The sequence below is a fragment of the Pseudophryne corroboree genome, chromosome 5 (genome assembly GCF_028390025.1).
Source record: "Pseudophryne corroboree isolate aPseCor3 chromosome 5, aPseCor3.hap2, whole genome shotgun sequence".
NCBI classification, from domain to species: domain Eukaryota; kingdom Metazoa; phylum Chordata; class Amphibia; order Anura; family Myobatrachidae; genus Pseudophryne; species Pseudophryne corroboree.
In genome coordinates this window covers 118,191,593-118,208,368 of record NC_086448.1, presented here as the reverse complement: position 1 = coordinate 118,208,368, position 16,776 = coordinate 118,191,593, and the positions used below count along the sequence as shown (strand labels likewise).

At 45.8% G+C, this 16,776-nt stretch overlaps 1 protein-coding gene and 1 long non-coding RNA gene across 2 annotated transcripts in view; one reads left to right on the top strand and one right to left on the bottom strand.

Annotated features, from left to right (window-relative positions):
* Window positions 1–2,604: 2,604 nt before the first annotated feature.
* On the bottom strand, window positions 2,605–15,511 carry LOC134927332 (uncharacterized). Its single transcript, XR_010177615.1, has 3 exons — window positions 15,310–15,511; window positions 4,921–5,062; window positions 2,605–3,498 (listed from the first exon to the last, which is right to left on the bottom strand). It is a non-coding gene; the product is annotated as an uncharacterized LOC134927332 (long non-coding RNA).
* Window positions 15,434–16,776, top strand: part of ARHGAP21 (Rho GTPase activating protein 21) — a 291,419-nt gene continuing 290,076 nt past the window's right edge. The window contains exon 1 of the mRNA XM_063921621.1: window positions 15,434–15,791. Coding sequence (XP_063777691.1) covers window positions 15,711–15,791 — 81 coding nt within the window. The 5' untranslated portion in view covers window positions 15,434–15,710. The remainder of the gene's footprint in view (window positions 15,792–16,776) is intronic.

The following is a 16,776-nucleotide window of genomic DNA, read 5'->3' as shown; positions in this document are numbered from 1 at the left end:
AGGAGAACACTAAACTGTAGAAGGGGGCATTGTGCTGAATGAAGGGGCCCTGATACATGACTTCCAGGGTGGTAGGGGGTGTTTAATACATAGGGGAGGGGTGGATAGTGGAGTGGGCTTAATATTCATCATTTTACGGGGGTCAGGGCAGCTTGCTTTACTGCAGATATCTCCAGTTCCTGGAAATAGATTTCTTACCTTTAATGGGATAAAAAATACTAGAGTGTCTCACCTGTCATGAGATACTGGGGACTTGGGGATCAGACTTCAGTAGCCAGAGCAATCCACCAACAAAAATATAAAACTGCATATTAGGCGTGTGGAGCTGGAGCAGGGACCAGCTGCTTGAAGGCCGATATCTGTGGTTCTGGGCAAAGTGCAGACAAGCTGCCAGTGTCCTCTGAAAGGGGAGAGTCCCAGCTTTTGGATTATACCCTCAGAAAAACTCTAAATCAGACAGAACCCGAGATATCTGGCTGGGAAGAACAATTAACAGGCTTGGATGGGGACCACTGCTTTGAAGTCAGATATCTCTGGTTCCCCAGGGCCGATTTTAAAAAATCTGGTACCCCTGGAAAGAGGGAACCCTCAGCTATCAGCCTAGGGCCCTTTTACTCCTGGGGCCCTTGGGCAAGAGCCCATTGAGCCCATACGAAAAGACGGCCCTGGTCACAGTGTTAATAGCAGAGTGAGTGCTGTGTGCATGTGAGTGGGTTGGTTGTGCAGTAGTGTTCGGAATATGTGTAAGAAGCATTATGTGTGTCATGTAAAAATGCATTACTAATGTGCAACATGTGTAAGAGGCACTATGTGTGTCATTATGTGTATAAGGGCATTAATAATGTGTGGCATATGTGTAACAGGGTACTACTGTATGTGTGTCATTATGTGTAAAGGGGCACTTATAATGTGCAGCAAATGTGTAGGTGGCACTATGTGTGTCATTATGTGTATAAGGGCATTAATAATGTGCGGCATATGTGTAAGGACATTACTGTGTGGAATTATGTGTATAAATTCATTACTAATTTGTGGCATTATGTATATAAGGTGCTCTACTATGTGGCGTTGCGTACAGAAAGGGCACTACTGTGTCATCTAATGTGAATAAAGAGCAATAGGGTGTGGTGTAATGTGAATAAGGAGCAATTCAGTGTGATGTAATGTAAATAAGGGGTTCTACTGTGAGGAGTAACATTTATAAGGTAAAGTGATACTACTGTGGGATGTAATATGAATTATGGACACTATCGCATGATCAAATGTGAATAAAGTTGCAGTACTCTGTGGCGTAATTGGAACTGGGGTTACTATTTGGGCCATGCCCCTTGCCGGTAAAAACACACCCCTCTTTGGTCTGTGCGCCAAATGTGTGAGCTGTTCCTATTTAAAGTATAGGGGGTACAAACACCAAAATAAAGACTGGTATGGGTGATGGTGCTGGGAAAGAGGTGCAAGGTCAGAAGCGGAACCAGCGGTGGTGCTAGGGGGCACCAGCCAAAATCTTGCCTAGGGCATCATATTGGTTAGGGCCGGCTCTGTGTGGGCCCCCTCCTCTCCTGTAGTTGACAGCGCTGTTAGTGCTCTGAGCACTAGAGACACTGGCACAGACAGTGCCAGAGACAACAGCGCTTGTGCAGGGGTCTGGGAAAATGGCGCGGCGGCCATTTTTCTGGAGACCTGCGCTGCCGGAGAGGAGGGGGACCACACACGGAGACCGATGGACACCAGAAAGGTAAGTATAGATGAAATGGGTGCGGTGTGGCCTCCTCTGGAGTCAGGGGCTCATGTGCACCGCACACACTGCACCCATTATAGATATGTCACTGCCCATAGTTCTGCCAATATGAGAATTGTAAAATGTTACTGGTGCAGAGGCGCTCTTTCTGCAATGCCTGTGTATATGGAGAATGCTTTCACTCCAGGAATCAGCTACTTTGAGATCTTTTTGTGCATATAGGGGGTCATTCCGAGTTGATCGCTAGCTGAAAATGTTCGCTTCGCTGCGATTAAGTGAAAACCCGGCACTTCTGCGCATGCAGCGCAGTGCGTACGCGCAACGTACTTTCACAACGGCCAATGTATTTTCGCACAAGGTCTAGCGAAGCTTTTCAGTCGCAGTGTCCGCCGCAGAGTGATTGACATGAAGTGGGCATTTCTGGGTGTCAACTGACCGTTTTCGGGGAGTGCTCGAAAAAACGCAGGCATGCCAGGAAAAACTCAGGCGTGGCTGGGTGAACGCAGGCGTGGCTGGGTGAACGCAGGGCGTGTTTGTGACGTCAAATCCGGAACTGAATGGTCTGAAGTGATCACAAGCGCTGAGTAGGTCTGGAGCTACTCTGAAACTGCACAATATTTTTTTGTAGTCGTTCTGCGATGCATTCGTTCGTACTTCTGCTAAGCTAAAATACACTCCCAGAGGGGGCGGCTTAGCGTTTGCACGGCTGCTAAAAACTGCTAGCGAGCGAACAACTCGGAATCACCCCCATACTGCGGTATTGCACCACTGTTTCTTTATACATCAAATGCAAAATATCTATATGGTGAACCAGCATTGTAGAAGCCCTACTGTGAGAATTCAGAGTATGATCAGATAAGCCTTCATCTTATTGACACCAAGTATGCATTTATTTGGAATCACTATATAAGGGTTAAATGGGTTTATGTGTTACACTGAGTGCTCTCCTCCTTCTCTTCTTTTTAGGATATATAGATATAGGGACATGTTCTAGGAAATGCATGGGCAAGTAACAAACAAACCAAAACAATTCTGGTGCCTTGAACCTTGCTCATGTCCAAAGCTCTATATGGCACTGAGTAAGTGGAGGGAAGGCTGTGCAATACACTGCTATAGCACTACTGATAGACCCTATTGAGTGCTGAAGCAGCTTTTGGTAACGTATTGTTCTCAGGCCCCCCTTGGTGCTGCGGGGTCTAGTACACCCTGCTCTGATAATCCGCTCTGTGTTTCAGGAGGCTGCAGTGCATTGATATGTTAATATAGAATTTCTAATTCAGCACTACATGTGCTTGGCATGCATTGATCAGCCAGAAGCTCCATCTTGTCCTGTCTGTTCCAAGAATGTTACAGCTCTTGTGTAACTGCTGTAGCTTCAGAACTGCAAAACTCTGTCCCTCTCAAACGTAACGTAGTATCCAACAGTGTCTCATGGTCACAAAGATATACTCATATTTATAATTAGATAAATGCTCTTAAATGCGGCACATTGAAACAAGCTCTGCAAATACTTCCTTTACTTGGTAAATGGCTCGATTTGCACATGAAGCCTAGATGAACCTCCAATACTTCCCTATTATCCAGTTTTCCATTCCATCTATTGTACAAGTTGAAGATATTTTCTAGTTTCAATTTTAGCAATTTAAAAAAAGCACAAAATGTCCTGGATTGGTTAAAACATAAGGCACACTTATATCTGGGGTGGTGAGAACTCTGTGATACACTGCAGTCCCCCCTGGCATCCGATGATTAATCAGAACCTATCAAAGGGAGAGAAATGTAAGAATGTGAAAATCTCTCTCAAGTGACAAATATAGGACACTTTATATATATATATATATATATATATATATATATATATATATATATATATATATATACACACTGCACAGTTCTCAGTTTTCAAAGTGCTAAAAAGATCTATTTTTTTGTCAGCAAGTTGCCTTCGTCAGTTACTGCTAATTGAGGCAGCGATAGCTCAGAGAGAAGAGACTGCATGGTTTGAGGCAGCGGGGGATCAATCTGTCAGGCAGAAAAGTGAAAGTTATTTGTTCTCATTAATTCACAGACTATTATTTTTTCTTTCCATAGGGAACCCCCCTCACCCTCCCTCCCTCCCTCCCTTAGTCTAGTCTTTCTGTGAAGGTAACTATTCCCGCAGGATATCTGCAAACACAGTGGTGGCATAAGATGGCAGATTAGTATTTTTTACTCTAGCATTTTTTTCATGTCACTTACATTGTTTTTGCAAAATCGCTCAAGTTCAGTTTTACAGGGTTCACACTTTTGCAGCTTATTTTGTGGTCGTGAGTCAATGCACAGGGCAATTTGAGGGTGTAATAATAAGCAAGGGAAATGGGTCTCCTGTGTCACATGGGTGAGCGTAAAATGACTTCCGGGAACATGGCGTGTTCTGTCTCTGTGGGGTAGATTTATTTATTAAGGTGTGGATTTTTAAGGAAGCAAACATCAATAGTTTTAGACATTTAGAAATGTCTAGTTGATCATCTATTCCTATTGTGGTTTTAACACTATGGGGGGAATTCAAATGTTTGAAAAGTCGGTTGGGTGGCTTTTTTTCCCTGTCTATTAGATAGGAAAAAACAGACACCCAGCTGACTTTTCAAACATTTGAATTCCGCCCCTATGGGTCAAGTCGGTAATCGTTGTCCTTTCGGTGGATTTGGAAACTCCTGAGTTCAGATGCCAGCACAATACCATAAATACCAAAGTTTGGGGCCCATTTATCAAGTGATAAAACTCATTGTGAATGATAAAATTCATAGCATATGATAAATGGTGCTCCAGTCAATCTGCTCCCAACTGTCATTTTTTCAACACGTCAGTTAGGAGCTAATTAGCTGGAGCACGATTTATCATATGCAATGAGTTTTATCATTCACAATTAGTTTTATCACTGGTTGATAAATCAGACGCTTATTCTGATCATTTAATTTCTTTGAACGACTTTTTCTGTGGTAGCCCTGATTGATGGATTCATTCTTGTTCAGTGGAGTAGAGACAGGAAAAGGTATATAGACTGACGCTTCTTTTCCTTCCTTGTCTTTAAGGAACTTCCCAAGCCTCCTAACAGAAAAATGGGAACGTAATATTGAGGTTGCCATGGTATTCTCTACTGTAAGCACCCAAGTCTCCGCATAACTGGAAATCCTGCCACTTACTGGGATTGTTGGAGGCTGTGTTATCCCATAGTTATTTCAGTTTTTCACTTGTATTTTCCATGAAGGGACGCCTAGATTAAATACCTGGATACTGTCTGGTATACTGTCTTCCAGGACAATAAGTTCTGGCTTTCTTGAACTGCTGCCATGAAGATAGAGAAGAAGAAGATTACTCTAATAGGCCATTTTGAATTATCATATTAAAGAAAAAAAAATCTTCCCATATCAAATACAGTACAGATGTCTCCTCATACATTTAGCATCTACTGTATATGTCATATGGCGTGAGATGCCTGGCAATACTGAGACGCTCCAGGAGGTGTAGCGTACAGTCTTTTATTTTATATTTGCATCTTATACGCCGGGTGCTTGGCAACTGGGACGCTGGATGCAGACAGCGTTCCCGAGTAACCAGGAGACAGGAAGGTGCTCTTAGTGAGAATGTGCAGCGGCACGTCTTCAGCTAATGACTGCTCTCTCTGTCTTACTGGTAGCTGATTGGTGCAGCTACCCTTTATATTCACTCCTTGCCATTCCCCCAGTCTTGGGTATAATTTACCCTTCCTGTGTAAACAGCTGGTCCCTGTTTTCTGCCTTGATTATTGTCCTGTGGATACTCTGCTGGAATCCCTGCCTGTCAGTGTCCCATATCCTGCCCTGCCTGTTATTACCCAGGTTTACTGTGGCATTCTCTATCTGCCAACTCTAGCTCCCCGACTGGGAGCTTGCATACCACCTGCCCTGACGGTCGTTTATCCAGCTCATACCTCGGGCAGTCATGTGCCTTTCAGCCATTACTCAGTGCTATTCAGGGTCTTCAGTCTATTGCTTGAGCTCCTACTGCTTAAGGTATCAAGTCCAGGGGCCCCCTAAGTACCGGTGTGTGCAATCAGCACTAAGGGAACAGCAGGGGGTTGCTATTAGTGAAAACCCTCTTGAGGGCTCTAGGAGTCTCACTCCAGTAGTACTGGAGTTCCCCATGACACCAAGCAAGTCCAGGAATACCAAGACCAAATATCTTCACACGTATCAAGTCCAAGAACCACAAGTATAAGCAAGTCCAAGAGTCTCCACTTCAAGCAAGTCCCATGTTCCTAACAGTAAAACCCCAAAGTGTACTAGAGAAGCTGGGCTGCGACTTTAACTGTACAGGAATTTATGTTGCAGAGGAAACACAGCAGAAGTTGGCAAGAGAAAAAGCTGCGGCTGCTGCATCATAGCACTTCATACATAGATTCATAATCAGTCACACACAGATAGACAAATGTTGCACATCAAATTGATCAATGCAATTGAACAAGTCATTTTGGCACTTCTAGTTGTTTTATTTTTGTAAATAAGATGTGCATTTTGAGCGAGAAAGACGAGTCGCCCAGGAGCTGGTCGTCCGAGAGGGTCTATCTGGTGTGACTGACGCTACAGTGTATGAGACACATCTGTACCTTGGCACTTACAAAACTGGTGATCATTTTAGTTCTAATTTTTTCTGTAAACTTGCATACATCTGTGCCGATCTCTGGGCCTGGAGTCTGAACCCTTTTCTTTATTGGGTAGAGTTACTGTTATCAAAATGCCAATCCTACCTAAGCTCCTCTACCCCATACAAACCTTCCATTATTTATCCCTCCTTCCTTCTTTCTGCAAGTTCACGCTCCAGTTTGCTATGGGAGGAACCGCGGTTTAGGTATGACATATTTAAGAGGAGCAAACACCAGGATGGCCTACAGCTGCTAAACTTCCTGGTTTACTACCAGGGAGTCCTTGTATTCATAAATCTGGATTGCATGTGACACACACTTGAAACAATGGATTCCGATTGAAGACTCCTTCCTCGTCCAACTGATGTGAACATGAAGTAAGGGCTGATCGTAGAAGATTCCTGGCCTTCTTCCACCTAGGTTTATATTGGCTTGTTGACGATAACCACACAAAAACCTAGATCTCACCCTTTGAGAACAGACCTTCATGTTCTCCCCATGCCTCCTTGCATAGTAGGTCAGTCTGGGAGACTCAGTAGTAGGTCCTCACTAGCGGGTATAGATGTCCCAGCATTCTTGCGAAGATGTTTTCCAGTCTTCCCCATGTCTTGTGGTGCTGTGGTTGGTCCCCTGGATTCCCTTGGCACATTTGGAGAGATTCCCCTAAAATCCAGATGTTTTGGCAACATGTACTGACTGTCGATAGGGCAATCATCTTGAGGGATGGGGTTCTACCGGCCCCACACTAAGGGCAATTTACTAATGCAACCTTTGTCATAAATAAAGTTTACTGAAAAAAGAAAAACTGGAAGAAAAAAAAAAGCCTGTACTGTTGAGTGTGGTTGGGCTGTTTTTAGATTGCTATTCTGATGTCCATGAATACAGTCATATGGCTTTCCTACAGATGTGGCCTCATACATCTAGCCTCAATACGCCATGCAGCGGGTTATGTTATGTGACTAGGTCGCACCAGGAGACTGTGCTGAATAATGCGATATGCCGCATATATCTGTGTGCAACTGGGTCTGTATGTGAAACACAACAGAACTTTGGATGGAAAAAAGCCACAACCCCTGTATCATAGCATTTCGTATACAGATTCAGAGACTCAGGCGCACACAGGTATACAAGTGTTGTATATAACATGAATCAGCCCAGTGTCCTGTTGTGTCCTAGCCGCATCATGTTGCAACTTAGATGCATTTTCGGCAACAAAGATGCAGAGTCTCGCAGGACCTGGCGTGTTTGGCGTGATTGCAGCAATGATGTAGGAGGACACATCCGTAGCCAACACTGTGTTCTATACCTTTAGCTGCGAGTGTACTATTTTACAATGAGACCTAACAAAGGAAAGCATTACTTTATAATCTCAAAATCCTTTAATAAGTTTTGTCTACTTACTTTTTAATCAACATAAATAAACCGATTTTCAGTTCAAGTTCCAATTACTCTGAAGCTATCATTCAGAATATACTCTGTGTATATAGAGCCCCAGTAAATGTTCTCTTATTTAAAGAGTCTAAACTGGTTGATCATCATCTTGCCTTCATGCGGATGGGCCTATTTGTATGTGCAGGCCTGGAGCGGTCATCCACTCCACTCTAGTTAATTCATTCTTATTACTGTACTGGAGGCTGCACTTGACTATCTTCCTAGGGGTGGGGGATATTCATCAAAGCTTGGAGAGGGATAAAGTTGAGAGAGATAAAGTACCAGCCCATCAGCTCCTGTCATTTCTCAAACACAGCCTGTAAAATAAGAGAAGCTGATGGGTTGGTACTTTCTCTCTCTCCAAGCTTTGCTAAATCTCCTCCATAATCAGCACGGGATGCAGTCAATATACCGGGTGTCGGTAAAATGCCGGCGTTCAGGAGACCAATGCTGGAATCCCGACAGCCGGCATTTTACCAAGAAATGGAATCCCAACACGCGCCCGGTATTCCCACTTGGTTGGTGGGTCAACGCCACCAGCCGAATGGGAACAGAAGCTGCGTGGCGAGCGCAGCCCCCGTGTGGACTCGCTGCCGAGATTCCAGCAGAACAATTAGAACAACATTTAGACCACATTCAGACGTTGCCATGTTGTACAACAACCGGCTGCAGATGTTTCTACCCCAACACCCACTCTTTAAACTATGGATATAATGATAGTGTGGAAGGTGACTACTGAATAGAATAAGGTGCACAAATCCTAGTCGTATGCACCTTTATTAAATATAGTCAGACATATTCATACACAGACTTAAATAAGGATCATCTGCACTGAAGAAGGAATAGGACAACTGGGAAGACTGGAAAAGACACACAGTACTAAAGTGCTACGGTCATAAATATTTGTTTCATGCAAATCAGTTTTTCTTACAATGTCAGAAGTAACCTATCCTCCGCTGGCTATGCACTGTAAAAAGATGCCTAATGTATATATTAATATTTAATGCCCAGACAGATGCCTTTCTTTAGCCACTGTCCCAGCAGGGAGTATAGAATGAGTCTGGCCATGTGTTCACATTACAAAAGCATCTCTGTTTACAAAGTTCAAGATCGGTTTCAGCAAGTCTGCAGAAAGAAGCCTGGTACTCATAAGCAAGATGTTATTGATGAGTGCCGCAATAAGAGGGAGGTAGCACGCTGAAAGCCAGAGCTGGACGAAATCAATCATTTTACAGAGATTCCGCAATCTTTGGTGAATTTCTCTTGGTCACATGTGTTCAAGTTAATAATTGGAGGGGGGGACGTGTTTCCTAGGGGAAGCCGACCATCTCCATTCTTTGTATGCACCTGCTTCCAATCACAACTGAAACAGGAATGGGTCCAGCACAGCGTGCAACCCAGACACTGGTCACATCAGAACTCGGCAGGAGGGTTTATGTCTTAGCTATTGTTTGTAAGGATACTGTAAGGCTTAACTACAATATATGGTACAGTTACATAGGAAGCTGCAAGTTTCACTGTATACAGATCTCTCTCAACTAGACAGAGAACACTGATCCTTCATGGGCAATCCACTTTGGACCTAATTCAGCATGGATCGCTATTCAGAGAAATTGCAGTTGTCTGTGAGTAGAAAGGCGCCGCCCCGACTGGAAGAAAAAACGCCCCGTGCAAAACTGCGAATGCATCGTAGATCGCAATCCACTAGCAGATGCATACGCAATTCCCGGAACATTGAAGAATCTTTGCCGTCTGAGTAGATGTGAGTGGGTCTGAGACTGGCAATAATCTGCGACGGCCTGGAAATGGTCTGCGCTGTCGTCAGAGACCCTCCCCAAAAACGCCTGGGCACGCCTGCATTTTTTCTGACACACCCAGAATAGGGCAGGTTTCCTCCCAGAAATGCCGGATTCTTGTCAGTCAAACAGCAGCAACATTGCAATTTCTGTCGCTATTACCCCTCACGCGTGCGCAATGCGATAATCGCCCAATTTGCAATTTGTCTGAATAGCGATCATGCTAAATTAGGCCCTTAGTAGTGAGTTCCGTCCACAGAAGCCATGAGTTATATACTGCAAGTTATTTTCATCAAGTGCGCTTCCGTGAGCCACGCAATTCATACATAAAAGCCTATTCAACGTGTCCGTGGCAATGCACAAACCTGGAGTAAGTGCACAAAAATGTGTGGAAATGACACTGAACGCAAAAAAAACGTGGCAAATAGCATTGCATTGCAGTATAGAAGGCTGTTAGAGGCCAGAAGGAAAGTATTCTTGGTTAAAGGAGTCAAATGGCTGATTTTAACCTTTTTTATTAACAGTGTAAAAATCATAGTAAGCAAGTGATTTTCACCGAATTAAAGCCACAATTTTTTTTGTTTGGGGTAGGGGTGGGGATACAGAAATGGGCTGTGATTTGATTTTTTATTATTTTTAGGCAAGTAAAAAAAAAAAAAAAAAAAAATAGGGGAAAAACACTTGCAACTCCCATCTGCGAGTTCAAAAAGCCCTTTTCCATCTATACAACACAAAATACACATCCCACATAATTAAACTCTTTTTAGAGCATTTCACAGAAAGTCATCTGAAAGCGGACAAGTCATTATTGGGCAACTTATGCTATTTAAATGCCACCAAGTGCATTACTTTTGGGCCCTCATTCCGAGTTTATCGCTCGCTAGCTACTTTTAGTAGCCGTGCAAATGCATAGTCGCCGCCCACGGGGGAGTGTATTTTTGCTTTGCAAGTGTGCGAAAGCCTGTGCAGCGGAGCTCTGCAAAAACATTTTGTGCAGTTTCAGAGTAGGTCTGGACTTACTCAGTCCTTGCGATCACTTCAATGTGTTTGTTCCTGGAATTGATGTCAGACACCCGCCTTGCAAACGCCTGGACACGCCTGCGTTTTCCCCCACTCCCAGAAAATGCTCAGTTGACACCCACAAACGCCCTCTTTCTGTCAATCTCCTTGCGACCGGCTGTGCGAACGGAATTGTCGTAGAAGCCATTGCTGGGTAACGAACCACTGTGTGCTCGTACGACGCACCTGCACATTGCGGTGCATACTCATGCGCAGATTAGCCCCGTTCTACCATGATCGCTGTGCTGCGAAAATCCGTAGCGAGCAATCAACTCGGAATGACCCCCTTCATTGGGAGGGGTGTACCTGAGATTCTGCAAATGAGTCCCAAAATTTTTAGCTTACAATAAAGATTTTTTTTTCCATATTTTTCACAAACTCAGGGGCTGCAAACTAAAATCCATGTTACCTCCCATTGAGCCCTAGGATTTCTAACTGTCCAGGAAAAAGCCGCGACTCACCCACAGGTGTTTGACATGCCCTAAGGCGCATTAACGGAACCTGCAGCTACTGTAACCGAGTTCTGGCCTTGCAATCATAAAGAGAAACAGAACTAGGGATGCGGGACTCCGGGATCCTAAACGTTGTATATTCCAGCAGTCGGCATGCCGACCAACAGGGACTATTCCCAGTTGTGGGTGTCCATGGAGCTTCACTGCGCTCGCCCCCTCTACCGGCCATCTAACAGCCGGGATCCCGGTGTCAGTATGGTGACCGGAGGTCTCCCATCCGCCGGTCACCTGAACCCAACCCCAGAACTACATGAGGCAAGATGCCTATATACTTTTCAAGTCAGTTGTTGATGACAGAGAGCTATGCCGGACCCTGATAATGAATGGGGGCATAACCTGAAAAGGGGGCATGTCCACACCCCCTAAGATTAATAGAATATTAAAAATGAATAGGGGGCACCATTCTAATGCCGGGTGGGGGGCAGGAGGGTTGTGTGCAGCGGGCCTGGGCCCCGCCAGTACCCGCTGTCACCCTCTCAGATGACAGCCTGACGCCACAAGTCACACCACATTATACGTATACATTCTTATAGCCTTTTAAAATGACATATAGACAGACTTACTTAGTGGGGTATGCAATTAGGTCAGATTTTTTTGCCTTGGCGAGAAAACTGGACTTTTAGCTATTTTTAGGGCGAATGGGGACTCACCCTATTCAATAGCATGGCCGTTTTTTTCACCTAGGCGAACAATTCAGCAGGAGAGAAAAACGTGGATAGGCAAATCCACGTTTTCACCAATGCCTTTTCATAAAAAAAAAAAAGAAAGTTAAAAAGCATTGGCGAAAATTCCTTAAAAACAGGCCGGAGCAAATTACATACCCCCTCAGGGGTAGATTTACTAAAGCTTCTAAAAATTAAACGTTGCGCTGCACATAGCAACCAGCTATTATTTCTGTATTGCATCCTAGAAAATGAGAGACAGAATCTGATTGGTTGCTAAGGACAACACCATCTCTTTCCAATTTAAGGGGATCGGTATGGGATCCTGGCGTACAGGATGTCGGCTGTCACTATACCGACAGTGGCATCCCGGCTGCCAGAATGCCGGCAGGGGGGCAAGGACATGGAAGTGTCATGGACACCCACAGAGGGAGAATCACCTACTTTGCTGGTATTCCGGCGCCGGGATTGTACCCACCAGGGTTACGGCATCGGTAATGCGACTGCCGGGATCACAACTGGCGGTATTTTAAAAGCATACCATCAACAGATGTGTACTGTATGTATTAGATAGAAAGTTATGATTTCAAATCTGCATTGTGTTTGCAACCATGTTTTACCTTTATTGCTATGGTCCCCAGATTTTAGTTTGCAGTTGTCATGCGTCTGATGAGAAAATAATCTGTTATCTGTGTAAACAGCAACAATCCTTCACATATAACGCCCTTTATAATAAACATTCAAGGATAAAGGATATTTAAGCAGAAATAAAAAAATTTCCTACTAATTCATCTGGTGTCGGCATGTTTAAATAGGTGCTTTAAATACAGTCCATTACAGATTAAGGGGTATATTCAATTAAAGTCGGATCCATTCCGACATGTATTTGTCGGAATGGATCAGACAACCCCTATTCAATCCCATCTAAAATTCGACTTTTTCAAGTCGAATTTAGATGGGACCCAGAGGAGGAGAGGGAGGGCGAGCCGCGGGGGGGGGGGGGGCAGCTGGCGGGCATACAGAGAGATCAGCGCTACGGAGTAGCGCTACAGCAGGATGCCACTAAGCCGCCCGACCTCACGGCAGCTTCCACCCGGCTCCAGCAGCGTGCTGGATGGAAGCTGCCGTGAGGTCGGGCGGGTGAGTAACATCCAGCTGCAGCGCTACTGTAGCGCTGATCTCCCTGTATGCCCGCCGGCTGTCCCCCCGTCTCCCTGCAGCCGCCCCCCCCTCGCCTCCTCTGGGTCCGCATCTCAGTCCGACATCATTTTGATGTCGGACGGAGATGGTCGAAAAGGGGGCCAAAACCTGTCGGATTTGGCTCCCTTTTCGACATTAACACGTGGATCGGCAGCTATTCCGCCGATCCACGTGCTTTTCAACAAGTCGAAATTTATCGACTTGTCGGAAAAATTAGCAAAATATTGAATAGGTCGAATCAGGATTCGACCTTAAATAGTCGAAAACTGCCGTCTTTCGACTTCAATTGGATATACCCCTAAGGGGCCAATTTATAAAAAATATATTTGGGGGATAGCTGAAAATATAAGTATCCCCTGGATGCATGACCGACATACTGCAGCAGATATCTCCAGTACCTGCTGCGATCCCTCTATTCCCACCGGTACCTGCAACATCCATAGAAACCTATGGGGGATGCAATGCAAAAGATTTACCAGTATCAGGCACGAGAGGATTTCCTGATATCCCTACCCCCATCTTCTATGGGCTACTTACCACAAACAGTTCCAGAGGTTTCCCCTGGAAGCCTCCACTGAAATGGCCACTGTGCATGTTCGGTCAGCAGGACCGCACGTGCGCTTAAGCCCCAGGACTTCACGGAGTCCATCGCAGCAATGGGCTCCGGGGGGCCGGATCATATATCGGTGTGCTGTAATCACATATTGTAATGCGATCCTGGGCACTAATATGTCACCCAGATCGCACTGCATATGCGATTAATGATAAACACCCCCCAAAATGTTAATGCAGTCATGAGAACGCGTTTCAGATGCCATTGTTGTGTTGTACAGCGGATTTCGGCTTCTGGCTATCCAGCAGTATAGGGACTTCTCCAAGAAAATGCAATATTCCCAAAAAAGGTGCTGCAATGTGTGGGATCCTGGACCCTCCCCACTCATTGTAACAGCAGCTGGTGTAACGCAGGGAATAAGCACAGCGCTCCTGACTGTGTCTGGTTCATAGTCCATGGACAATTACCTCAGTGCTGGGGATGGCTAATGGTTTGTGTTTCCATGCATAAACAGTAAGCATCAGTTCATTATCTGACTCACACCCTTTGTCCCTCTTAAAGGTGCCTGTAGTAGTTGGGTCTGTTACAGTAAATTAAAGGCACAGTACTATCCGATATGAAGCATTTGGTGTGTGCAGGGTGGGGAAGAGATAATGATGACAGTGACACAAACCATAGTAGGAGGGTGCTTGCGGCGGAGATGCTGACATAATATAATAATCAGCTCTGCAATTGGAATTCCCAGCCAAGGTGGAATCTTCCAAGAAGATACAGGACCCAGCTATGCTTAGCCATAACCAGGGCAGGACCGTGCATCTGGCACTTCTGGCGGATGGGCTGGCCCTCTTACACAGAGGAGCAGGAAGGCCACGCGCAGCCTCCAGCTCTCTAGTCTGGCTGCTCCCCAGCTCCGCTCCCCCCCATGGAAATGGAGGCATGCCGTGAGTCCACACCTACCTGACTCGTGGCACACACCTGTCAGTAGTGTCCATTCACCCCCTTTGCAGTGCACACACCTGTCATGCACGCAAATGCCAGGGCCGATTTTGGACTTAGTCCGTCCCTGTCCACAACTACTGTATTATAATGATTAAGAATTCTCTCTATAGTGCACACACACTCCACAGCGCTTTACAGACACTTCAGTTATTTACATCAGCCCCTGCCACAGTGAAGCTTACAATCTATGGTGTTGATGCATCAAACAGTGAAAAAAGTGTAGAAGTGGATCAAAGCAACCTATCAATCTACCTATCATTTTATAGAATGTACTTGATAAATATCTACCTCAAAGCTGTCTGGTTACTACTGCTGCACTCTTCTCACTGCTTGACAGGGCTGTCATCATAAACTGGGGCCCAAGACTGACAAAATTCTCCTACCAGTGCGGGAGGAAACTGAAGCACCAGGAGAAATTCCAGACAAACAAGAGAACATACAAACCTCACACAGATGTTGCCCAGGTGTGAAATTTAACTCGGGGATGTAAACTGGTAATGCTAACCCCTATGCCCATTGTAGAACTACTAATACCATCATGCCCTTCCTTGCACTGAGCCAAGTCTTTGAGCATCTGCAGAGTCTCACCTGGCCCTGAGAAAGCCACACAGCCACACAGCCACACAGCCACACAGCCACACAGCCACACAGCCACACAGCCACAATTCATGTCTAGTCTACAGCTGCAAGAGTAGCTACCTCACTTTATATAGCACCATGGTGAGTGACGTCACGTACGACCCCGCCTCCTCATTAACCTATTGGCTGCCGGAGTAGTGATGGTCGCGTTCAACGCAAAGACAGAGAAAACGTCCCTCCGGCAATTAGAAGGTTAACACATGGGGGCAGGGTCGATGACCACTGATCCTCCAACTGATTGGTCCGCCCCTGGCCACGCCCCCTCTCGTTCACCGAGCGTTGGTCCGTGGCCGCGCACACACTGAATCCTGTGTACACGATGTCTACTCCCGGCCCGGCTCCCCAGCGCCTCCCCCTCCCCGCCGCCAGGTCCCGGTGAGAGCCCCCGCCGCATGTACCCGCTCCCCAGCACCACCAATGTGGACTCCTGCGTCTCTCCTCTGTAATCCGCAGCGGGAATCATGGCTAGCCGCCGGGCAGCTCCACCGGAGGAGGACGGCGGCGAAAGGAAGCAGCAGCCGCCCATCAGTCCGGGCACAGAGGTGAGGTCTCTATACATTAGGGCAGCTGGTTTCTCCAGAGTGCCGGTACTAGATCCCGGGTGGCATGCTGGGCGTTGTAGTTCTGCAACAGCTGGCCAGGCAGGGGCCCCTCTCTTCCCCCCCTTTGGTGTGATACAGTAACTGCATGGCTAGTATCAGGTATGTAACCCCAGTCAGTCCCAGGGTGGCCTCCCTGCAGCCAGGATAACCCACATTGTGTCCCCCTCCCCAGAAATTTGGGACTCCGCCTCTTTAATTCTCTTTTTATTCCTGGGTAGCTGGTGCACTCAGACAAGTGTGCCCAGTACTGATGTAACCCAGGCCTGCTTCAGGAACCCACACTGCTCCACTGCACACGCCGGCCTGGGTATAAAAGCCTAGATCAGGGGGCAGGGCTGCTGCAGAACCTCTTGGTCTGACCCCCACAGTGGTCATTTACATGGGTGACGGTGCTCTGCAGTGTGGGATGGAAACGTTTCATGCAGAATCTTGCATGGTTCTTCCACTCATGCAGGATATTTGCAATTAACATCTGCCTTGATTGGTGCTCCCCGCATGCTAACGTGTCTGTGGCACTGCTCCAATCTAAATATCCGAAAGCAGTATGACTTATGTCTCTGAGGAAAGCATGAAAAATGTGTTGGTATGTATATATATATATATATATATGTATATATATATATATATATATATATACACACACACGTGCATTATTATACTGTATGCGCAGTACGTGTTAGTTTCCGTGTGATATTATGTTGGGACGTGCGTGCTGAATGCCTCTGATGGTGCTGGTTGTCACTTTGCCAAGTGTTTATTACAAAGTTTGTGCCTCGGTTTCAGTGTTGTGTTCTACACATGTTGCATGTATTGTGCTGTAGCCCATTGATCTTAGGTCATTTGTGGCTTATTGCTGTCTGTTGGTTGGATTCACTGTGTTTCAGTCCAGTGCCGCAAGTGTCAGTAAATGTAAAGAAAACAAGTT